The sequence below is a fragment of the Thalassophryne amazonica genome, chromosome 14 (assembly GCF_902500255.1).
Source record: "Thalassophryne amazonica chromosome 14, fThaAma1.1, whole genome shotgun sequence".
NCBI lineage: Eukaryota > Metazoa > Chordata > Actinopteri > Batrachoidiformes > Batrachoididae > Thalassophryne > Thalassophryne amazonica.
Window position 1 is genome coordinate 12,251,483 of NC_047116.1, and position 26,414 is coordinate 12,277,896.

General features: G+C 41.5%; 1 protein-coding gene across 4 annotated transcripts in view; it reads left to right on the top strand.

The window, feature by feature from the left end:
- The window catches only part of nalcn (sodium leak channel, non-selective), a 241,384-nt gene that overhangs the window by 150,294 nt on the left and 64,676 nt on the right, over positions 1–26,414 (top strand). For all 4 annotated transcript variants that reach the window (XM_034185794.1, XM_034185793.1, XM_034185792.1 and 1 more), the window contains one exon: positions 477–551. In XM_034185794.1, coding sequence (XP_034041685.1) covers positions 477–551 — 75 coding nt within the window. The remainder of the gene's footprint in view (positions 1–476; positions 552–26,414) is intronic.

Consider the following 26,414-nt stretch of genomic DNA (forward strand, 5'->3'; position numbering starts at 1 on the left):
AGTATCTACATTCAGATTTTGAAGAAGATGAAGTTTTCCTCAAAATCTGTCTTAAAGGGGGTTGTATACTGTATATGAAGGGGAATTTAAAGGAAAACACATTAGGAAGTGTGCAGCTTTCCATAAATAAAATGAAATTATTATGTTCACATTCTTTCTTTAATATTTTTCACACTGAAAGTTACAGAAGCAACCAAGTGCCTGTTGGCATCAACCAAAAATGTGTGGTTTTTGACATTCAGAGTTTTGCATCTGAACTCTCAGGAATAATGTTGTCATACACCTCGGTGGTGCCTCACTTTGTCTTTTCAGAGATCAACACAAGTCCAAATCAGTTATTACTTGCTTGGAACTCTCCAACAGAATATAACCTGTTCCATGTTTTTGGAATTGGCCTCACAGAAAGTTGACAGTCACAGTCGAGACAGCACTTTAACAAGAAATGGTCCTAAGTGTATCTTCTTGTTGCCTTACAGATTCTGCTCAGTCTTTTTGTGGCTGTTATTTTGGACAATTTGGAGCTGGATGAAGACTTGAAGAAGCTCAAACAGGTATGAATTTTTTTGTTTAGTTATGATAGATACCAAACAAAGCTACTCACTTTTCAGGTCAATTATTCTCTCCTAATATGAGCAGTTTAGTTTGTCAAGTTAATGCACAGTGTGTGTGAGAATTCCAAAGAGATTAATTCTCCTTTGTTAAAAAGAAGAATTAAAACAGAGAACTCTGTAGATTTGACAGATTAATCAGCAAGTGTTTTGTGGTTTAAAATACAGCTGATAAGGTGAGATATTGCTGTTCTACTCATCATATAGTTAGTTTCTTGCATAAAGGGGTGGAGCCTGGGTGGCTCAGTGTGTAACAAAAGAAGCCTAAACACGCCCCTCTCTTCGCGTCCGACCACCTAAGCTACCAGGCTAACTTTGGTTTTGGTGTTTATTAAATCATATTTTTGGGGACTGTGCGGCAGTGCTCCTACCAGTGTTGCCAACTTGGTGACTTGCTTGCTAAATCTGGTGACTTTCCAAACCCTGTTGACGGCTTATTTTCTCAAGAGCAAATAGCGACAAATCTAGCTACTTTTCCTGGTGTCATTGGAGACTTTTCTCATGTTTGGCGCCTTAAAATTGAAAGCACTAGTCTCTGTTCTCACCGAGCGGCAGCCGATAGCTACTTTTCTTACTGAGGAGTTGGCAACACTGGCTTCTAATGGTTCTGTTTGGTGTGAACATTAAAACTCATGAGCTGCTTGTTTTCTCAGTAATTGTGCATTAAAGGCACCTAAACGGATCCATCTACCCATAGCTGCTAAAATTGCTAACGCTGTTAGCATACAACATTAAATGCAAGAGTTTCACTCAGGGCAAATATTGTAGCAGGGACATCTTAGATGATCCGTTAGAACGTTTTACCACACATCAAGCCATATTATCCCAGGTGTTTGTGTTAAAATACTCCAAAATGACAGACATAGTAAGCAAGAACACAACAGCTAGCAGCTGCTACCAGCAGACTCTGAGTTGCAGTCAGCAAAAAATTCACCCCTGTACAGTTGCCTTGGAGGAGGAAACTAGCTATAGAGACCAAAACCATTTTTTTTTAGCTGGCTGTGAACATGTTTATTTCTGCTCAAAAGTTGAACATTTTACAATGGAGTTGAATGTGAACTTGCTCTGTTTTAAAGCCAGCCTCAAGTAGCCAGACAAGAAACTGCAGCTTTTTCTACTTCTGGCTGAGCTTCATCAAAGCCCATCAAAGTTTACTGCTTTGTAATTACATGGTATCAGAATTAGAGCACTGAGTTTATTTTGGTTCACCATTTTTAAGGGTCCAAACGTAATTGGACACAGTAGTATTTGCAGTCAGTGTCTGCAGTCTGGAACTTATAGATGTGAACTGATGCTGACTTTCTTTCCTGGTTTGGTATTGCAGTGTTTTGCCTACAGCAACTAAAATTGTGTTTTCATATCAGGTGTATGACTTGGCCTTTCCATAACACTCCACTTTTTGCCTTAACAAAGGCTTGGGTTGGTTTTGCAGTAGGTTTTTGGTGATTGTCCACCTGCATTATGAATGACATTCAAAGCATTTGGCTGAATATGAACAATCATAATATTTCCGTAAATAATCTAATTTTTCTGCAGATTTTTATCATTTCATTTATCTTAAATTGGAACTTACCCTGTTGCTACCTTTCAGCGAGTGAAAGGACTGAATTATTTGCCATCATGTGGGTGGCACTTGAGTATGTCTTTATTGCAGCCTTTGTGAGTTTCTTCAGTGGCGGGTTGAGTTAATGGGTAATTAATGGCTAAAGACGAGTCAAACAGGCATAAGGACACATAACAGACTGCAGTGATTGGCACTGCTCAGTGGAACTATATCTGAAATTGACGCACTCTCTTCATCTTTGGGTGTTTGTATTTAGACGGTGCATAAATTAATGAATTTATGAGCTCACTGAAACAGACGCACACGCTTGCATTAATGCTTCATGTATTCACAGCAGGCTGACAGATCCCTGCCTTTCTGGACAGCTTATTTCCCACCCACAGCTGAGTGATTAGGCGCAGTGACTGTAAAATTGCCTATTTTACAGGTGCTTCAATCACAGACATAGAGGCTGACTATAAATAGACCATAACAACGGTGGTCCCCCTCCCACAAGAGAAATCATCTCCTCACATTTGGCAAACACCCACGAACATGACCAGCCATCATGAAGGCAATGCACAATACAAGACGAAAACCATTTACGATGGATCAGTTTTGTTTGTTGTTTGATGAATGTTAATCTTTGATATTTGTTATTTAGCAAAAGCAGAAATTACTTTTGCTTGGTGGGTTATTTTTTCAGCTGTAAAAGGCTATGGCTCCTTCCACCTGGCAAAAAAAGTAGGGCAGAGTGTGACACAAGAGTCACTTCTAGTTTCCACCTTGTGCAAATGTGGTTTTCGCATCAAGCCCCCAAGTCTGTTAAATAGAATTGTACTCATCCCTGTGCCCAAGCACCCATACCCATGTTAGTGCATCGGTATCATGCGGAAGCAGAAACTGACTGCTTTGTAGGCTACCATAAACCTGATAAATCATACATTATATATCTATTGAGCTCAGATCCACCGCCAGATGTGCAGTGGGGCCGTGCATTCCTCTGAGGGGATCACTTGTTTTTTTCTCGGCCAGAAGTGTAAAGTCCTATTTCATCAGGGGTTTTCTCCCCTGGGATATTTAAACATTTTAACTGTTGAATATGCAGTTATAATGTAGTCATGTCTGACTCATGTGAACAAAGTGCAGGGCTGCAGTGCAAGCGCAGGCTAAACGCATGTGAGCGCAGTTTAAATGCACCTCTAATATTGGGCTACTGAATAGGATTTAAAAACTTTATGCACCTCCTTTATGCCCCACATGTGTATAGAAGTACTAGCTAAACATTCTCTAGACACTGTTTATTACTGTTGCCAGCAGGACACACAGCTCATACCCAACGTGAGTTATCTGTAACAATGAAATCCACTGTTTCTTTCACTCTCTTCTAGGAACCTCTGTGGTCCTTGATTAAAGAAATGCTGTATATCCATTTTTTACTTCAGCATAGTTTTTTTCACCAATCGAATAATTCACAATTATTTTAGTAAAAATCAGATAAACCACAGTGTGTTTATCAGTATTATTATGAATCATCTATATTGGAAATTTGTACAAATTGTAATCCTGGTGGCATGTGATTTTTTAATTTTTTGTGGTTGGCGGGTGACCGACAGGCTCGTCTGTCCAGGGTGGTCCCAACTGACTCCAAGGGCGGCACCCAAAGGCCCACCCACGATGCCGGGTATGAGTGAGCTTTAGATATTTCTGTATATCTATATATATATATACTGTGTCTGTGGGTGTCACCATGTTGCCAGCACTTACTCCGCCTAAGTTCTCTGCCAACCGATAAATGGGCAAAGAGGAAGAGGTGTGTGAGCAAGACCCTGCATGAGCTGGGGGGTGGGAACAAGTCAAATCTGAACAAGCCACCATTTCAGAGTTACCGATCAATTAAGACTCATTGGCTAACCTTATTTCTGATGTTTTATAAAAGGATTTTTTTTAAGTGTTTTTTGGTGGTCGTTTTCATGATGGGTAACTTGGCTTGTGGGTATTAAAAAGCATGACCTGTTTGTTGTATAGAGTAACAATAACTATAAAAAGAACTATAGAGTAACAATGTGATGTAATGTAATGTCACCAACCTATTGAGAGCTGCTAACAGTGCCTATGGTACTAAGACAGAAATGAAGGAACACAATAATATGTATTAGATGAATATACTGGAGCACAGACTTCTTAGCTGGTCCGTTGAGAAAATTAACCACACTACAAGCCATATCAGTACAGCTATTTGTAATAAAGTGCTCTGAAAGGGCAGACACGTATGTCCACAACTTGTTGGTAGAATACATCTCTAGGATGCTCCTGAACACATCATCAGTGATGTAACCAGGGGTCCTCGGGCGTTTCGGGTCTTTCAACATCAGACACCCTCACCCAGGCGACCCAGCCATGGTTGATCAGACCCGGCTTGTGTTTAGGTGGCATTCGCTACTCCCCATGGATCACCTCTCCTGATCCAGAGCCATCTGGAGGCTTTCTCCGCTTCCTCGGTGATGTTCTTGATGGCTCTTTTCCTCTCCATCCCGGTAATGCCCAATGCACTCAAGGTCAACTTAGCGACATCCAGAAAAAAGCACAAATTGCTGAAGTCAAATGTTTACATAAATGTAGAGAGAGAACAGTAACAGTCCAATGCAATTATGTGGTTTTATGAAATAGTAATAACACCGTGTTCTAATACATGTGACAGAGTGTGTATTATAGTTCTGTCATCTTGCCAATATAGGAAAATATGCTTTTTTATGACCAAAATGGCACTGAGAAATAGCTCTCATTTAGCTTATTAGGTACCTCAGACCCCTCACTGTGTGCTGCAGGCCTGATGTCATAAAAAAATTTAAAAATCACATTTTTTTCAAGGGCCACTCCCATCAGTGCTTACACAAACACATTCACAATGCACATACACTCTATGCATGGACAATGAAAGTGAATAGAAAACAACTATTAAAAGAAATAAAAGGCACATGGAGAAACACAAAACTCCACTTGTGTTTCACTGCTTCACCTCGGGGAGCTTTAGTGGCAAAAAGGAGTTGGACACACTTCAAATCCTCGATGGTGAAAGTAAGCCCCCATGTGTTTATTGTCTCCTATTGGATATAACGGAAGATGAATCAAATATTTGGTTTCTGTGTTATTTGGAGTCAAATTAACTCTCTGTGCTGTCTGGTTGGTTGACCAAAAATAAATAAATAAATAAAAATGGCTACTCAAAATTCAAGCTTTAAACAAAAGTGGCGCAGTACAATAGCTTATCAACATATTTTCTGACTTGACATGTGCATGTGTCACACAGATATGAAAATTCATATGTGCAGCCAAGCTTCCAGCTGAAGAGAGACACCCGGATAATTCAATTATACATGCTATTGAGTCATTCCAATTATTTTCCCTTGATGGTTGCGACTTGTATTCTATCTGACACCCGTCATATATCAAAATGCTCTGTCAGCTGTATTAAATAATGCTTTCCAGTAACGCCTCATATGAGGAATAAAAGATTTTTGAGAGCATCGGTTCAGTGTTCTGAATTGAGCGGTCTTTGCGCTCTTCCTCTTGGTGAGTTGTGTGCACAGTAGTTCACAGCTCTGCTCTCCAGAGAGCACTGAGTGGCTAATGTCCTCTTAAGTCGTTCTCTGGGTATATGGACAGTTTTGTTCAGCCAGCCGCAGGCTGATTGACCTGTAAGGGGGAATTCATTTTTACTTTCAAGCATAATGGCTCAGTGTATTCTCTTTTAACAAGTCTCGTCAGTAAGTAACTGCAGTGTCAATAGATGAGAAAGATACCTGTGAGTCATTAAGGGAAATGCACACCTCAGAGGTTAAATGGAGTGTTTGGATGCTTGCCGGAACAGAATCACGTTGTGATGCTGAGCTGAAAATAGAAGTGATGTCGCTGTAACTGACAGCTCCACCACTTGCAGCAACTATCCAATATCTGTTGCTTTGTGTGTGAACTTACTAATGCTAAACTGCGACTATATCTGAAACTCCTGTGGCTATAATCGACTCCGTTGTCGCCTATCCCTGCTAGTGAAGTGTTCACGAAGCGGATGAGGATGGACGACGTTGCCAAACAGCTGTTACTGATCTGCATTATCATGTCATCATCAAGTGTGTCTAACATTTCCACCTCCCTCACTCTTACATCTAAACTACTTCCCCTAGTGTTGTGTGTGCGGGTGTGTGACGCAGCAGGATGACGCCGTTGGCCCACGTCGTTGATTTGATAATGACATCATCAATAAGGCGTGTAGCTCCAAACATCTGTCATCATTTGCTGATTGCAGCGCAGCCTTTCAGGGGAATGACTTGCATCTGTCAGCCTCGACAGACCATCTGTCTTGATTTGGTTTCTCATCTGGGAGTCGAGGCCTGAAACGACAAGACCGAACACGGAGGGTAGTGAGTGGTCCCGCTGTGATGAAGCACATCAGCCTTCACTTGTTCACTGTGCTCAGATAGCTTGTTATGTCTGTCTGGGAGGTTATGTGTGTCTGTTTCTCCTGAACCGGTTATTATGAAAAGTAATGGAAATGTGGGTTATTATGAGAGGAGAGTATTTCGTAGTGCATTTAATAGTGTGGGTTCTTCTTTTCTTCTTCCTCTTCTGTTGCTGCTCCACAGCAGCTCATCTGTTTCCATTTCATCCTGTTCTCTGCAGCTTCCTCGGTCACACCAACCACCTGCATGTCCTCCCTCAGTACATCCGTAAAGCTCCCTCTTCTTCTCCTGCCTGATGGCTCCATCCTCAGCATCCTTCTCCCTATCTACCCTGGGTTGCTCCTCATTTAGCTGGTCTCATTGCAGTCTTACAGACTTCAACCTTCATTTTGCCAATATCCTTCTGCCACACATCACTCCTGCCACTTTTCTCCACCCACTCCACCTTAAGTGTTTAAACTCATCTCTCTTCATCACCTCTACTCCTTGTAACTCTGCAGTTTCGCTGTATGCACCCTCATTAACACACGTACACAGTCTTGCTCAGACTTACTTTCATTCCCCTTCTCTCTAGAGCATATCTCCACCTCACCAGGCCAGTCTCAATCTGCTCACTACTCTTACAACATGACATAATGTTGCTGAATAATATGGGTTCACTTTAATTACCTTTAATTCAGTCAGAAATGTCACATTTACCATTTAGGAATTACTGTTATTTGTGTACACAATTCCTCCATCTTCACAACCAGTAAGTAAGTAAGTCCCGTCGGCTGCTCCCTTGTTTGCACTCGGGGTCGCCACAGCAAATCCAAGGTGGAGCTGCATGTTGAATTGGCAACAGGTTTTACGCCGGATGCCCTTCCTGACGCAACTCCACATTACATGGAGAAATGTGGCAGGGGTGGGATTTGAACCCTGAACCTTCTGCACTGAAACCAAGCACATTAACCAGTTGGCCACCACCCCTGCTTTCACAACCAATAAGTAATTGGACAAAATAAATCTCAGGATTATTTTAGTGCAAACAATTATTTCTATAGCTAGTTTTCTTTAAGACAAGTCAGGAGATGACTACATAAACATTCCCAAGTCACTGAATATGTCTTGCATTTTACACTCAACAAAAATATAAACGCAACACTTTTGGTTTTGCTCCCATTTTGTATGAGATGAACTCAAAGATCTAAAACTTTTTCCACATACACAATATCACCATTTCCCTCAAATATTGTACACAAACCAGTCTAAATCTGTGATAGTAAGTACTTCTCCTTTGCTGAGATAATCCATCCCACCTCACAGGTGTGCCATATCAAGATGCTGATTAGACACCATGATTAGTGCACAGGTGTGCCTTAGACTGCCCACAATAAAAGGCCACTCTGAAAGGTGCAGTTTTGTTTTATTGGGGGGGATACCAGTCAGTATCTGGTGTGACCACCATTTGCCTCATGCATTGCAACACATCTCCTTCGCATAGAGTTGATCAGGTTGTCAATTGTGGCCTGTGGAATGTTGGTCCACTCCTCTTCAATGGCTGTGCGAAGTTGCTGGATATTGGCAGGAACTGGTACACGCTGTCATATACGCCGGTCCAGAGCATCCCAAACATGCTCAATGGGTGACATGTCCGGTGAGTATGCCGGCCATGTAAGAACTGGGACATGTTCAGCTTCCAAGAATTGTGTACAGATCCTTGCAACATGGGGCCGTGCATTATCCTGCTGCAACATGAGGTGATGTTCTTGGATGTATGGCACAACAATGGGCCTCAGGATCTCATCACGGTATCTCTGTGCATTCAAAATGCCATCAATAAAATGCACATGTGTTCTTCGTCCAGAACAGACGCCTGCCCATACCATAACCCCACCGCCACTATGGGCCACTCGATCCACAACATTGACATCAGAAAACCGCTCACCCACACGACGCCACACACGCTGTCTGCCATCTGCCCTGGACAGTGTGAACCGGGATTCATCCGTGAAGAGAACACCTCTCCAACATGCCAAACGCCAGCAAATGTGAGCATTTGCCCACTCAAGTCAGTTACGACGACGAACTGGAGTCAGGTCGAGACCCCGATGAGGACGACGAGCATGCAGATGAGCTTCCCTGAGATGGTTTCTGACAGTTTGTGCAGAAATTCTTTGGTTATGCAAACCGATTGTTTCAGCAGCTGTCCGAGTGGCTGGTCTCAGACGATCTTGGAGGTGAACATGCTGGATGTGGAGGTCCTGGGCTGGTGTGGTTACACGTGGTCTGCGGTTGTGAGGCTGGTTGGATGTACTGCCAAATTCTCTGAAATGCCTTTGGAGACGGCTTATGGTAGAGAAATTAACATTCAATACACGAGCAACAGCTCTGGTTGACATTCCTGCTGTCAGCATGCCAATTGCACGCTCCCTCAAATCTTGCGACATCTGTGGCATTGTGCTGTGTGATAAAACTGCACCTTTCAGAGTGGCCTTTTACTGTGGGCAGTCTAAGGCACACCTGTGCACTAATCATGGTGTCTAATCAGCATCTTGATATGGCACACCTGTGAGGTGGGATGGATTATCTCAGCAAAGGAGAAGTGCTCACTATCACAGATTTAGACTGGTTTGTGAACAGTATTTGAGGGAAATTATGATATTGTGTATGTAGAAAAAGTTTTACATCTTTGAGTTCATCTCATACAAAATGGGAGCAGAACCAAAAGTGTTGCATTTATATTTTTGTTGAGTGTATTTCCAAAGATCATTAAGAAATACAAAGAGTTGTTCCCAAGCAGTTAAGTGTGGTTGATTCTAGTGCTGAAGGTTCCTGGGTCTAAACCCACCTCTGCCCATGCTCCATCTAATATGGAGTTGTCTCAGGAAGGGTATCTGGTGTAAAATCAGCTTGCAGATCCACCTCCAATCTACTCTGGTGACAATGAAACAATGGAGCAGCCGAAGGGCTTTACTTATTAGGTAATACAAACAGTATGGTACTGTACGGATAATCTGTCTGTCGTAGGCTTTCAGAAAAACTGAGCGACTCTGCAAGAAGGAGTCTAGTGAGGGAAGCCACCGAGACACTCATGAGAACTCTAAAGGAGTTATTGGCTTTTGTGGATGTAATGTTAGTTAAGTCAACACTTTGTTCTACATTGATATAAGCTGTTACTATAAGGAAAAACAGCGCCGTCCATGCACACAAATATGTGCACGCACACACATACACATAAACAGCATTATTAATAATTAAAGGAGAGAGTGAGAGCAAGCAGAGCTGCAGATAATCACCAACTTTATTCCACCGTACCGATGAGCCAAGAACAGACAAAGTAACAGGAAATTCTAAATGGCACATTTTCCTACGTGCACTCGTGCACACTCCTCTCATCACGGTTGATTAGGTTAATGCATTTACTGTGTGAAATTAGGTTTGTGAGAAATTTGTAATGAAAAGAAGCCAAGGACGGGAGAAAGAATAACAGCAGAGGAAAACAGAAGTGAAGGCAGGAAGGAGACGCCCACACGAACACTTCAGCCTCCCAGGTGGTTTTCTGTTCAGAGCTGATTTAGAAGAAGTGCTTAACTGCTCATCAGGCATCATTTAAAGTCCAACTGAAATTAAATTGCATGGAGTTTATTTTCGTGCTGCAGCGAACAGACCTGCTCGGTGAATGACCTGTTTTTTTGTTTCGGTATAAAACAAACGAAAAAACATTGCTGCAATAACAGTATGTTTAAATGAGGAAATTTCACCAACAAAGATGTTTAATTTTTCCACTTTTGTCCTTGTGTTAAGCAGGATGAAGATCCTCAAAATGTGAGTGATTCCAGCTTGGTTGTGAACACAATAACTCACAAATAAAAGTGCACAAAACTTTATAAGTAATTATGATCATATGAATCTGGCCATACGCAACCATGAGATTTTGCTTTTTTGAGATTTTGATTGTCATGACCATGACCTTACAGAATACATGTCCTTGAAAGCAACAGTAGGGCTTATTGAACCAACAGTAATTGACCTACTGACACCACACACCACTTTGAAATCAATGTTCTGTCCCCATATATATATATATATATATATAGACACACACAGTGGCTTTGTTTTATTTACTTCTGCTTACATTTTTAAAATAATCATAAATACCTTTGAGTAATTTTAATCTTTATGAAAACATTGAAAATCAAGTTTTTTTTATTAAAAATCAAGTTTTTAATTAAACTTCTTATTTATTTATTTTTAATGACTTTTTGTGGCCCACCTGCATTTCCCTCATGGCCCAGTGGATGGCGGGGGAGGGGGGGGACCCATACTGTGAGAACCATTGCACTAGAAGATCAAACAGAAACGGCTTTACATTCATTCATTTTCTGACACTTATCCGAGTCTGAGTTGTAGTTAGAGCAGACCAGGCAGCTCATCTCACACTTCCCTATCTTTGGCCAAGTCCTGCAACTTTTCCCAGGGGATACCGAATCTGTCCAGAGTGTCCTGGGTCTATCCCTGGGGCCTCCTCCCAGTTGGATGTGCCTGGAAAACCTCCCTAGGGAGATAACCAGGGGGTATTCTCATCAGACACCCCAACCACCACAATGGGCTCTTTTCAGTGCAAAGAAGCAGCGGCTCTACTCCAAGTGTTTCCCGGAGAGTCAAGCTTCTCACCCTGTCCCCAAGTGTAAGCCCAGATGCCCAAAGGAACCTCATTTCCGCCACTTGTATCCATGACCTCATTCTTTTGATCATTAAGTATGTGACCACAGGTGATGATAGGAGAGTAAATCACAGCAGCAGTCCAGTAGAGCGTCTGTAATACAGCAGACACTGCCCCATTCCAACTATTAATTTCACACTCCAATTTGCCCCCACTTCTCCCTAGATACTTAAACCCCTCCACCTAGGGCAACAAATCTCCCCTGACAAAGAGGGGACAGTCCACCCTTTTTCAAACAGAGGACCATGGTCTCAGATTTGGATCTGCTGATGTTTAATTAACATGTTCCGTTTTTACAATTCTGAACATATTGTGATTAAATTTGCTCATCTCCAAATGTTTTTTTGTTTTTATTTACTCATTTGAGTGTATTTGTTTTGTATGATGATTCACGACCACAAAAGCATCCGAACTGCACGGAATCTGTACATCACTGTGGTTCCAATGGTACCATTTGTCTATTGTGTCGATAGCATGGCCCAAGCAGAGAGTCACCCCTTTGAGTCTGGTCTGCTTGACGTTTCTTCCTCAAATCATCAGAGGGCGTATTTCCTTACCACTGTTGCCTGTGTGCTTGCTCTAGGGGTTGATAAGGTTAGACCTTACTTGTGTGAAGCACAATGAAAATAAATTGAAATTGAAACCAGTTTGACATGCTACACAAAATAAATTAGTGTTGCATTTAGTGTGACCAGCCTTGTCCTTCTCTTGATCCACGTGTCATATTGCCTTTGTTGTAGTGACTTTGAAACATAAAAGCATCATATAGTAACCTTCCTTCAAGAAAAAATGTCTGAAAAATATCTCAACCCACAGAAAAGAAGTGGAAAAAGCCAGTGGTGCCTTTTTTCAAGCAAACACAATGTGATAAGGTTGACAATGTGTGTATGCGTGTGTGTGTTAACAGTGATAATAAATCTGTGTGTTCTTATGTCCATTCTACTTATGTGTTTGTGTGAAATGTCTGGCCTCTAAACAGGTCCCCCGGGCCAGCCAGATGAGTCACAGGGAGTAAATTTGGAAAATGGTTTTAAAAAGAACCAGAGGAAGAAGAAAACACACATATATAAATGTTGTTACTGGGTACTTTAAAACCTCTATACTTTCATATTTTGTGGCCATAGAGTTTTGCTGCAAAATGTATGACTGTATTTTAGTTTATTCCCATATTACTCAACGCAGTCCCCAAATTACCACAAGTACACAAGTACAAGTGCTCAAACCAGGACCAGTTTCTGGCATAAAATTCAACCATTTGTGAACAAGATTACTAAAATATGACTGGTCCGATTTTTTACCATACTTGGTGGGAATATTACTTGGGCAGATATCTTGAGATGATTAACATGTCGAGAGGATCAGACAGAACGTCAACATCAAAAAGGTCAACAAAAACATGGTGCGAAAAATATAATTTCTGCTATATCTCTGGAACCAATAGGGTTTGAGATATGATCTCAAATTTATATTGATCAGCAAAATATTTGGGATTGATTGGTAATAAAGCAGTCATGTTTGTTGAAAGAGCACAGGCTTAGTATCAGCCCTCTGATGCCTTTCATGTATTATATGAACAATTATAATAATATTCCTTTAGCTACAGTCACTAGCCAGTTTAATCACAGCAACAGTTTACCGTATCTCCGTTAAGCAGCATGTAGCTTGCAGAAACACTAAGTAGGTAATCACAATGTGAGCAATTTGTGCATAATGCCATATTCATTGGGTAATGTCAGATTATCAACCCTCATTGATTTTGCAAAGCTTCTGTATTTGTACGTTATCAGGTAACGTTACTGTTAAAGTGAAGAAGGACCACGGACATTTTTCAATCTAGGCTCCATTTGTAGTTATTTGGGGGTCATCTTTTCACTTGGGGCAAGAAAAAGAAATGAATGGACACAGTGTTGATTTAGAACGCAAACATTGTCACAAGCTAACTGTCTGTATAGTATTACTGGGCGCGGCAATTCAAATACTCTGTCACCACTTAACAGGCAGAATGTTTGAAGTGTGTGGTAGCATAGAGAGGATACATACAGGGGGCTTTTTCTGTAAGACAAAGCCCTTCATTGCCATTCGACTTGTAATTCTTGTTAAACAGCTGTGCCAGCTGATGCTAGGAGGCTAAGGTAAGAGGCTAACTGTATAACTCAAGTAGGGTTGCCAACCGTCCCTTGAAAAACGGAATCGTCCCTTATTTGGAAATAAAAGTGTGCACGCAGTTTGTCCCGTATTTCTGTGAGAATCAAAAAGTCTGGCGCTTTATATGGTAACGTACGATAAATTTGATCTCAGTCTCTCTCCTGTTCTTCACCAATGAGCTGACAGACACGAGTTGATGATACAGAATCACTCTTATCTCATTGGTTGAGGGACATCTGCTCGCAAGAAGATCCCGGACGAGAATCATGAGCTGACGACGGTCGTCGGACGACCATAACAAAGTAGCGTGGCTGATACCGACACAGACACCGGCACTGGCACTGCAGACATGCCTACGAACAGCAATGTCTGTAACGTCGTTACTCCTCCTCGAAAAAAAAAACAACAAAAAAGAAAGCAAAAATACATGGGCAAATGGGAAAAGGTGCGCAACAACAGCTATAAGTATTGTAAGTATTGTTTACTTTTTCAGACTTTCACTGTTACATTGTTTTGAATGATTTTTTTTTTTTTGTTAATTTATACACTTTTATAACAATAACACGACAGAGAAAGATTTATTTTTAAAGACATATTTTTTTATATACTTTGAAGCAGGACAGTATGCTCATATTGAAATTGTGAGTGAAAATTTATTTTGCACTAAAAATAAATTGCTAAATTTGTTTTCCGCATGTTCATATCATAACAAATGCATGTGTACATCTACTTAAATTCAGGGTCAAGTCAATAGTCAAATGGTTAAAAATCATTTCACACACACGCTGGGAAGGGTGAAGGCAGTGGTCAGTTGGCCGGTCCATGGAAATAGAGACTGGAATGGACGTCACGTGACTAGCGGCGTGCTCCACGGCGGCCATTACTGAGGGTGGAGAGAGACCTTGATCCTGTTAAACAGAAGCGATATGAGGAGAAAAAAGGCAGCCAGTGCTTCACCATCAATTGCACGAACCACAAAAACAAATTCTCCAATACTAAAATGAACTGTACAAGAGCCTTAATGTAATTATGTGAAACAAATGTCTATTTTAAAGTCGTTATGCCGCAATTTAATGTCAATATACTGAGACTATAACTCAACGCCATAAGTTCTTTTCATTAAGCTGCGTTCACATGCGGAAACAAAAATGTTTAAATATATTTATGTCTATATATATACTTGCAGCTGTTGTTTAATGTGATATGTTCATGGTGGTCACAGGAGGCATTTAAATTTGAACAGTGTGGTTGGAGGGGATGGAGGAGGTACTTTTTACCCTGACTGAGGGTCAAAAGTCATAAATTCTGAATAAAATGTACTAAAATGTTAGTAAAAATCATATATATGTTGTCATTAAAAGACTAGCAGTAATATTACAGTGGAAAAAGCAGCAAGATAAATGAGCACAATGCCAAGGCATACTTCAGATTTATATTTTAATACATAAGGATTTTTTTTTATCCAGACATGTATGGGTTCGATAGACCTTTTAATTAGCATGAATACAACTTACAAGGTTCATTTATAAAAATCCATCGAGAATTATGATGACAGGAAAAAAAAAATCAGTAAATGAACAGAATGGAATATTTTCCACAAATTTCCACACTTTACATAAAACATTTTTTTCTACCTAGACAAGTATGGGTTCATTAGAAAGAGCAATGAAAGGGCTTTAAAACAAGCCTACTTTTATTAAAATCTGTTAACAAATAGCGACAATAGAGCGAGAAAAGCAGCACAGTTTGTCGTAATTTCCCCAAATTTCTGCATTTTCCATAAAACTTTTTTTTTTTCACCCACACATGCATAGGTGCATTGGAAAGAGCTTTCAAAGGGCTTTGAAACAAGCCTACATTTATTAAAATCCATTAAGAAATAGTGACGCTAGTGCAAAAAAAGCGGTCAGTTTATTATTGATGAGCTGCACATTTCCACCCTTAGTAATGGCACCTTCCTGTCCTGAGTGACACTAATAGATAGAGGCGCGCATGTCCATTCCAGTCTATATTTCCATCGGCCGGTCAGCCCTGCCAGTGAGGTGTCCCTTATTTATTTTTCAGAGAGTTGGCAACCCTAAACTCAAGGGTGGGCAATTATTTTTTGCAGAGGGTCAAATGAGAAACAGAAAATATTGTGGAGGGCCGAGCCAAAAGGCTAAACTCAAGCCTGCACAATAATAACTTTATTCCTATATAAAAAGCAGGAAATAGCATTGTTTTGACAAATGGTTAGATGTTCTGATTAGGCAATGAAATAAAAGAGGTTATCTTACAAAAATGTAATTAATTCAATCAAATCAATTACATTTATGATCATTTTCAGTCACACTGACCCCAATACACATTTTGAGTTTAATATACTGTTGAAACTGAAGATTACTGTTGGAACAAGGAGGTTCTTAGCTAAAGACGTCACATCAGTTGTCATTATAAACCAGATATTAAAGATGAGTCACAGTATCATTGTCACTGAACTGTGCAGTAAAAAAGAGAAAAGTGCCCCAGTACACTACTTCTTATCATGTCTTTGCATGACTACATTTGTATTTTCCACAACTTTCCACATTTTGGTGTTTTTCAGTTCTTTTTTTCCTGTTCAGTGAGAGAAATCTAGTCTCTGTTGATCTTTAACAAGTGTATCAAAGTCTGGCTGAATGTCTGAGGTGGAGACAGCCGACAGATGATCATCACTGAGAGAGGACCTGGACCTGGATTTATTAAACTTCAGCAAAATTCGGCATTCAGCATCCACCTTTCTCTGTTTGGCATGAGTGGACATTTTTGAAGAGCCATACACATTGATTAGATTAATCATTTCCAAGAACAAAAAAAAAAAAAAAAAAAACAGGCTTCAAAATAAAAGCAATGTGGTTTTAGTTAAGTCATAAAGGCCCGGTCACACGGCACACGGTGACAGCAGAACAAAGGAGAAAAAGTCAAAAAGTCACAAATCATCAGGAAAAGGCGGATGAATGATCCTTTTCCCATCACCGAAAAGCCTTCGCATCAAGAGTGCATGAGTGTGAAAACAAAACATTCACGATCGCAGGACCGAAAGCGGATATAAAACCAAACTGTCTCCGGCGTTGGATCCATGGCCCTGTTCACCATCTCCGTCGCAGTCCCCTCGGCTAGTTCCCAATGGATTACATGAACGCACCATGCCATGCTGTGTGGCATGCATTATGTGATGGCCCCATGCCAGGCTGTGTGGCATGCATTATGTGATGGCCCCATGCCAGGCTGTGTGGCGTGGGGTGATCACTCCATGCCAGGCTTTGCTATTATGCGATGGCACTGTGCCAGGCTGTGTGGTGTGCATTTCACAGTAGTGTCGTGCCAGGCTTTCTGGCATGCATTTCGCGATGGCACCGTGCATTATGCAATGGAGCTGTGCCAGGCTGTGTGGCTGTGTGGCATGCATTATGCAATGGTGCAGTGCCAGGCTGTGTGGCAATCATTCCATGCCATGCTCTGCTGTTACGCGATGGTGCCGTGCATTTCACGGTCGCTCCGTACCAGGCTCTGCTATACTCTGGACGACATCCACACGCAGCCACAAACGGCTTGGTAGGTGGACGAAGGTCACACGCAACACTAACGTGGTAGAATAGTAAGTATTTTATTCTCTAATTTCTAGGTATTTGCGAGCCGGTCCGAGTCAACCAAGGGCCGGTTGCTGTTTGCAGGCCGTAAAATGCCCAGGTGTGGTATAACTCGTCATCTTAAAAAAATGTATTTACATTTAAAAGGATAAATATGTGTACATTTACTGAGGTATTGTCTCCATTTATTGTCACGTATACTCAACAAAAATATAAATGCAACACTTTTGGTTTTGCTCCCATTTTGTATGAGATGAACTCAAAGATCTAAAACTTTTTCCACATACACAATATCACCATTTCCCTCAAATATTGTTCGCAAACCAGTCTAAATCTGTGATAGTGAGTACTTCTCCTTTGCTGAGATAATCCATCCCACCTCACAGGTGTGCCATATCAAGATGCTGATTAGACACCATGATTAGTGCACAGGTGTGCCTTAGACTGTCCACAATAAAAGGCCACTCTGAAAGGTGCAGTTTTATCACACAGCACAATGCCACAGATGTTGCAAGATTTGAGGGAGCGTAACAATTGGCATGCTGACAGCAGGAATGTCAACCAGAGCTGTTGCTCGTGTATTGAATGTTCATTTCTCTACCATAAGCCGTCTCCAAAGGTGTTTCAGAGAATTTGGCAGTACATCCAACCAGCCTCACAACCGCAGACCATCGTCCTCATCGGGGTCTCGACCTGACTCCAGTTTGTCGTCGTAACTGACTTGAGTGGGCAAATGCTCACATTCGCTGGCGTTTGGCACGTTGGAGAGGTGTTCTCTTCACGGATGAATCCCGGTTCACACTGTCCAGGGCAGATGGCAGACAGCGTGTGTGGCATCGTGTGGGTGAGCGGTTTTCTGATGTCAATGTTGTGGATCGAGTGGCCCATGGTGGTGGTGGGGTTATGGTATGGGCAGGCATCTGTTATGGATGAAGAACACAGGTGCATTTTATTGATGGCATTTTGAATGCACAGAGATACCGTGACGAGATCCTGAGGCCCATTGTTGTGCCATACATCCAAGAACATCACCTCATGTTGCAGCAGGATAATGCACGGCCCCATGTTGCAAGGATCTGTACACAATTCTTGGAAGCTGAAAATGTGCCAGTTCTTGCATGGCCGGCATACTCACCGGACATGTCACCCATTGAGCATGTTTGGGATGATCTGGACCGGCGTATACGACAGTGTGTACCAGTTCCTGCCAATATCCAGCAACTTTGCACAGCCATTGAAGAGGAGTGGACCAACATTCCACAGGCCACAATTGACAACCTGATCAACTCTATGCGAAGGAGATGTGTTGCACTGCATGAGGCAAATGGTGGTCACACCAGATACTGACTGGTATCCCCCACCCAATAAAACAAAACTGCACCTTTCAGAGTGGCCTTTTATTGTGGACAGTCTAAGGCACACCTGTGCACTAATCATGGTGTCTAATCAGCATCTTGATATGGCACACCTGTGAGGTGGGATGGATTATCTCAGCAAAGGAGAAGTGCTCACTATCACAGATTTAGACTGGTTTGTGAACAATATTTGAGGGAAATGGTGATATTGTGTATGTGGAAAAAGTTTTAGATCTTTGAGTTCATCTCATACAAAATGGGAGCAAAACCAAAAGTGTTGCGTTTATATTTTTGTTGAGTGTAAATCATGTGTTCCCTGGTCCATTGGACTGCGTCCATGTTTGTGGTTGTGGTCTTTAACCACGTGGCCAGCAGCAGCTGTTGACGCGGCTCTCCTCCAGTGGGACCATTGATGGCATGGTGGTAAACATAAAACATTCTGACTGTGAGAGCTTCAGGCCTGCAGCACTGCTGTTACATTCAAGGACGATACATTTAAAAGTTGAATTATGGTCTGTTGTTGTTCAGGGATTTATGGATTGACCAGACAGACGTGTGTATATGTGTTTGTGTACCCAAGAGGAGCAACTTGCTCATGAGTTCAGGCATGAAGGATGGTGATGGATGAGTTCTGTCTGAAATTCCCAATATATTATCAGCATGTAGGGTGGAGAAAGAAAGCTTGCCCTGATATGAGCATCCTTAATGAAACGCTGTGAAGGACAGCGCTGAGACAATAAACACAAGGTGTGATGTCACAGCAGGGCGTCCTATGCAGACAGCCAGTTCTTGTCCCTGGATACCACAGTGTTTGTTGCGACTTCCTCTGCACCAGACGCCAGTCCATCACTGGTGAGTTCACGGGCCAAGGCTGATAGCCATTTACAGCTGGGTGGACTGGGGCGATGTAGATGAAGAGTCTCGTCCAAGGACACAGACAGGCAGCCTGAAGGACACACCTGCCCTCATTTATCAAACTATGCATGCAAAAGGTTCTGAATGCTGCCGTGTGAACAAAATTTAGAATGTGTAAGTACAAAAAAATCCAGTAAGTTTCAGCTGTTGATAAATCGCACATGTTCTTGTGCATGTCCTCACTGAAATAACAGCTAAAAAAATGAATTAAATCAACTTTTTTGAAACGGAGATTGAGGTGCCTGTGTGTGAGTTCACAGCATTGAGATGAAAAAAATATAAATAAAATATAAATAAAATATAAGTACTTTTAAACCCCACGACAATTCAGTCATGGCATCATCTTGTTTCTTAGTTTAGACAATAAAATCACATGGACACAATTTTAACAAATTGTCAAAAGGCATAACACAGTCACCACGACAACTAGCACAAACCATTCAAATTAATAGTAATAGTAATGTTGCCTTTATTGTCATTGTACATATGCAACAAATTTTTTCCTCTACATTTAACTCATACCAATTACAGTTAGACACAATCCAACCAGTAGGAGCAGTGGGCAGCCACAGTCTGGTGCCCAGGGACCAACTCCAGGTGTAGAGACGCTGCATTGGGGGAGGTGATGGTCTAGTGGTTAAGGTGTTGGGCTTGAGTTCAGAAGATCATGGGTTCAAATCCCTGCCTGACTGGAAAATCACTAAGGGGCCTTGGGCAAGGCCTTTAATCCCCTATTGCTCCCGGTGTGTAGTGAGCACCTTGTATGGCAGCACCCTGACATCGGGGTGAATGTGAGGCATAATTGTAAAGCACTTTGATGCAGATGGAAAAGCGCTATATAAATGCAGTCCATTTGCAGTCCATTTGCCTTGGTCAGGGGCAGAGAAAGGAGCAGACCCTAAATAAGCATGTTTTTGATTGTGGGAGGAAACTGGAGTGCCCAGAGGAAACCCACGCAGACAAGGGGAGAACATGCAGACTCCAAAACGATCAGCAGACAAGTATTTATCCCTACAGTTCTCCCACAATTCTTTGAGCTCCTGTGACGCCAGCGCACTTCCGTTTTCACAAAGATAAAATCTCTTCCTATTTGACTTTCTTCTTTTTATCTTTATTACCACATTGTACATTGTATATATCCGTTTGTTTGTCTGATTAGTGTTGTAGTTATTGTTCTGTTTTGCAATAAAAAGCGGTGAAAATAAAACATTTAAAACAAACTAGCGTGTTGTCCGTGGGGATCCACAGGCTCTAGATTGGGTTGTGTTTATAAAATAGGTAACTGACATTCTTCAAGGGTGGTAATAAATTAAGCAAAGCTTGTATCATGAGTTGGAATGACATGTGATTCCAGATTGTTTTAAGAACTCTAGACCTCAACAGTTTTTAGAAGAGGAACTCAACCGTTTTATTTCCTGTTAATTATGTAATTTTTATGATAATTTACTGTCTTAATGTATTTAGAAATTGTTTAGGTTTTTGTTATCCTATACACACACTATTATTATCATTCTCATTATTACTATTATTATTACCTCCGCCAAGGAGGTTATGTTTTCAGTCGCGTTTGTTTGTTTGTCTGTCTGTCAGCAAGATAACTCAAAACGTTTTGAACGGATTTTGGTGGAATTTTGGGGAGTGGTTGGAAATTACAAGAGGAACAAGTGATTAAATTTTAGTGGTGATCCGGATCACGATCCGGATCCAGGAATTTTTTAAAGGATTCTTCACCATTGCAGGATAGGGGGAATTTTGACATTCTAGTTTCTAACTCCACAAAAACAAGGCAGAAAGGCTTGAAAAAAATTAGGGTGTAACATAGTCAAATGTTCTATCAAACAACAAAGTTTGGTGATGATCGGATCCGGATTCCGGATCTGGTGATCCAGAATATGCAAAAATATAGGGAAAATAGAAATTGTGTCAGTGTGAGGTGACAAATGAAGGTAGAGATGCACAACTAACACCAAATTGTAGCTGAATCTGTACTGATTCAGTAAGGTGTCATCAGATTTGATGTAGCTTCAAATGTTATGGAGCTAGATCCAGAAGAAAACCGCCATTACCGAAAAATAATTTTATACAATAACTTTTGAACTAATAAAGACATAAAAGTGATTCCAAGTTCTAGTGGTATGTTTTCATGGTCAAGGATGTCAAATATATAAAGGAAAGAAAAGTGTATGTATTGTATAGTTTTGGTTGTAACACTGAATTGTTGAATAGATCACTGTGCCAAGGAGGGAATCTCTTTAGGGTCAGTGACCCTATGGCCTTGTTTAGAGCAGTGTTTCATAAACATTAAAAAATTCATATATTTGCAGTTTAGTTGAATAATAAATTGAATTTTGTCTCTTATTTGTTTTTGTCTATAAGCACATGCAATATCAATATCAGTGCTCAGATGACAGTAGCTTCTGGGAAAGGTGCAAGTTGCAATAAACTGTGATGCCAAGCGCTAAGGATACATGCTATCCAGTCACAGCAGATTAAACTTTTTTTTACTACTGAGCAAACATCATTCATCATTTTTTAGGTTCAGTGATTCCACGGCGTGTAGATGTTATGGCGTCAGTGACCCCATGGCCTTGGCGGAGGTTTGCACTCTGTGAGTGCTTCTAGTTATTATTATTATTATTATTATTATTATTATTACTTCTATTTTGTCATTTGATTTTTAAATAGACCACAATGGAAATAAGTGTTTTCACTTTCCTGTGTCATGTACAATTATGTTATATATTTACACTGAACATACTAAATAAAATCATGCACGCATGCATTCACGCTTTTAATATAAAGATGATTCCAAACAGAGACGTGGTGGAAGAGATCAAACACAATAAACATTTCATTCATGGTAACAGCAGTAGGACAAAAATACACCTTCTCTGATGTGTATCTTACAAAATTTATAAAAGTCAAAATAAGTCTTGGATCATGCTTGTCGAGCATTTCCACATCTACCACATCACACCCTGGATCCTGAATGGCAACCATCTGGGCAGACAGCCAATCCATTACCACCTCTTGAAAGTAGCCGTCTTATCTGCCTTAGCCAGGTGAAATTTGGGTGTGTCCTAGGTCTTTTGTCGTTGGTGGGGTCCTGAACACTGAGGCGCCTACATGCTGCCGCACCACCTGTGGAACCCGGCAGGACTTTGGAAATCTGTAGACTTAAGCCTGTTAGCTTGTAGCCTGTCTGAACTGTCAGTGCTGACGTGGAAAGCAGCACGACAGTGCCAGCATGCAGCAACATATCAGTCGACACTTGAACGGAGTCAACTGAGTGGGATCAAAATGGAGAGGTGGAGATGGAACGACTGATATGAGTGGAGGCAGACATATTCACAGGGGACTGAGGGAAGAGGACAATGTTTATGAAGAGTATTCACTCAGTTAAAGCTCCGACACGGTCGTTGTGTCACTGAAGTGCTTGCCCACGAGTGCCACTGCATTTTGTCTCTTCTCGTTGCTCTGCACCTGCCGTATTTCGAACAACACTCAGTGTCAGACGGACATTTTGTTCGAGGTGATTCTCTTTGACCAAATGTGTTTTGTGGTGATTGCATTACAGCCTCCCACTCACAGTTTCATTATTTATGAATTAAAGTGAAAGCCTGTCCTCCATTTATGTGATTTAATGGGCCGAAGACTTCTTTGGTGATTTAGCGGAAAAGTAAGAAGGCGAGAAAAACAGCACACTCCTTGAAGAGTCCTCGCACAACGTGTTCTTATCTACTAAATGTCACTTTTCGTGTTCTACTGTAAGGTTGTGACATCTGTCACTGCACTAACTGTGCAAATGAGAACATTATTAAGGCATCACCTCTGGTGAAAGGATTCTGGAAATTACTATAAGTGTAATAAAAATGTGAAGCGCCCTTCATATAGTGCACTCACAGTAATAACACATACTACACACCGGTTGGATGGCTGAACACTTCCCTATCCTCATCCAAGTCCTTGAAGTCTTCCTGGGACCAGCTTACCCATTGCATCCTTGAGGTTAGTCTTTCCTGAAAGACGTCCATAGGGAGACAAGCAGGGACATCCTCATCAGATTTCTGAACCACCTCAGCTGGTTCCTTTTGATGCAAAGAAGCGACAGGTCTGCTCCCCCATACAACTGCTCACAGCAAGGTCCCCCACCTCCTCCCCCACCACACTCCTCTCCATTCATGAGATGGATGTCAGCAAGCACCTCAAGAGACAGGACCCACACAAAGCAGCCGGACTGGACTCTGTCTCCCCATCCGTACTGATGAACTGTGCAGACCAACTGTCCCCGGTGTTCACAGACATCTTCAATACCTCACCAGAGACATGTCAGGTGCCAGCATGCTCTAAGGCCTCCTCCATCATCCCCATCCCTGCAAAACAAAGAACTACAGAACTTAATGACTACAGACCCATCGCCCTGAACTCTGTGGTGATGAAGACCTTCGAGTACCTTGTCCTCACACACCTCAAGGCCATCTCTGACCCACTCCTGGATACCCTGCAGAGGTAGCAGGTCTGTAAATGACGCTGTCAACACGGTCCTCCACTTCATCCTCCAGCATCTGGACTCCCCAGGAATCTATGCCAGGATTCTGTTTGTGGACTTCAGCGCTGCTTTCAATATGATCATCCTGGCCCTGCTGCAGGACAAGCTCTCTCAGCTTTGCGTGCCTGACTCCAACTGCAGGTGGATCACTGACTTCCTGTCCAACAGGAGGCAATGTGTGAAGCTGGGAGGGCACATCTCCGACACACAGTCCATCAGCACTGGCTCCCCTCGAGGCTGTGCTCTTTCTCCTCTACTCTTCGTGCTGTACACCAACAGCTGCACCTACAGTCACCCGTCTGTGAAGCTCCTGAAGTTCGCAGATGATATGACCCTCATTGGACTCATCTCTGATGGGGTCGAGTGTACAGACAGGAGATTGACCACCTGTTGTCCTCATACAGACAGAACAGTCTGGAGCTCAATGCCCTCAGGACAGTGGAGATGGTTGTTGACTTAAGAAAGAGTCCAGTGCTGGCTGCCCCATCACCCTGTAGGACTCCCCAGTCACTATTGTGGAGTCCTTCCGTTACCTGGGAGTCACCATCACCCAGGACCTCAAGTGATACAATGATACAATACAATTTTAGAAAAAGACAAAGACAACAAGAACCCGACAAAACAAAACAACAGAGACGATAGACCCAACTAACAATGAGGATGAATAAATCCATAAAATAAATACAGAAATAAACAATCAATAACAGTTCCCTGTGAACACCTGGTGAGTCTCACAACCCCACTTCATCCCTGTATCCCATGAAAACACATTCTTTATACTTTTTTTTTAAACTGTTTATTGCTTGGACTTTGCTTTAATTCCTCATTCATACTGTTCCACAGTCTTACCCCACAGAATGAAATGCAGAATTGTTTCTTGTTTGTGCAGATTTTGTTAATTTTGAAGTTGTTTTTCCCTCGTAATTCATATCCCCCCTCTCGATCCCTGAACAATTTCTGTATGTTTTTTAGTAAAAGGCTAGTTTTTGCTTTGTACAAGATCTGTGCTGCTTGGAATTTTACTATGTCTGTTAATTTTAATAGTTTTGATTTTAAGAAGAGTGAGTATGATCTTGATAGCCGACATGAATAACCCGTATTGCTCTTTTTTGAAGAATAATTAGTGATTTCATTGAACTCATATAGTTATTGCCCCAGATCTCTACACAGTAATTGAAGTACTGTAAAACAATGGAACAGTACAGGATGACTGAGTGACTTATGATCTAGAACAGGGGTGGGCAATCATGTGCCATGAAGGGCCGAAGCACTGCAGGTTTTCCTTGCTACCAATCATCTCAGCAGGTGATTTCATTAATGTTCAGGTGTTTCAGCAGGTGATTTCATTGACAACCAGGTGTTTATGTTCAAGGGAGAAGCTCATCAGCAACCCACCTGCTGAGGTGATTGGTTGCAAGGAAAACATGCAGTGTCTCAGCCCTCGTTGCCCACCCCTGATCTAGAACATGCTTTGCTTTGTTTAACATTGAAATGCTTCTTGATAAGTTGATTTGTATGTATTTGATGTGTGGTTACCAGCTGATATTCTCATCTGTTATTACCCCAAGGAATTTATTTTCTTGAACCCTTTCAATCTGCACCCCATCTATCTGTATTTGTACTTGCTCATTGGTTCTTCAGTTCCCGAATAACAGTTTTGTTTTATTTAAGTTTAATTACAATTTGTTTCAGTCAACCGATATTTTCAATTTGTTCTTCAGTGATTTCCTCTACCATTTCTTTTAAATTCTCTCCAGAACAGAAAATATTCATGTCATCAGTAAACACCAGTTCCAGTGTCTTTGACACCTTACAAATAGCATTAATATACAATATAAATAGATTGGGCCCCAACACTGACCCCTGTGGCACACCACAAACAATGTCCAAACATTCAGAACTGACATCACCCATCTCAACAAACTGCTGTCTCTGTTATAAATAGCTTCTAATCCAGTCTGACACAAGACCTCTGATGCCATATCTTTCCAGTTTTTTATTAATAACAGCATCAACCCATTGACTGATTTCACACTCTGCCTTAGTCCCAGTCATGAACAAGACTCCATGGCCTTTTTTAGCGGCTGGGGTCCACAATACTGAAGCACCTGCTTGCTGGATGAAGCACAGGGAAACACAAAATATGGCCAAAATGTGGTCACTGACCCTCCTTCACAGTGCAAGTGATACTCTCATCTGTGATACACAAGCATCCTCCAAAGAGACTCAGTACCAAAGACATCCATGCTTCACCTTAGGTCATTGGTTAGCATCCAAGTCTGACATCCACACAATAAAACAGGAAGATCCAGGAATCTAAAGTCTTGGACCTTCGTTCCCTGGCAGAAATACTAGTGTCAACAAATACCTCGATCCATTGATTTCTTGACTCCATATGCTCTTCCCAGTCATCTCTTGAGCTCAATGACCCACATACATGAATGTCAACCTCATTGGATTATTGAAATTGATTTTATGTAATTTAATGAAAATTTGTCACCATTTTTTAAAACAGAGGGAAACCAA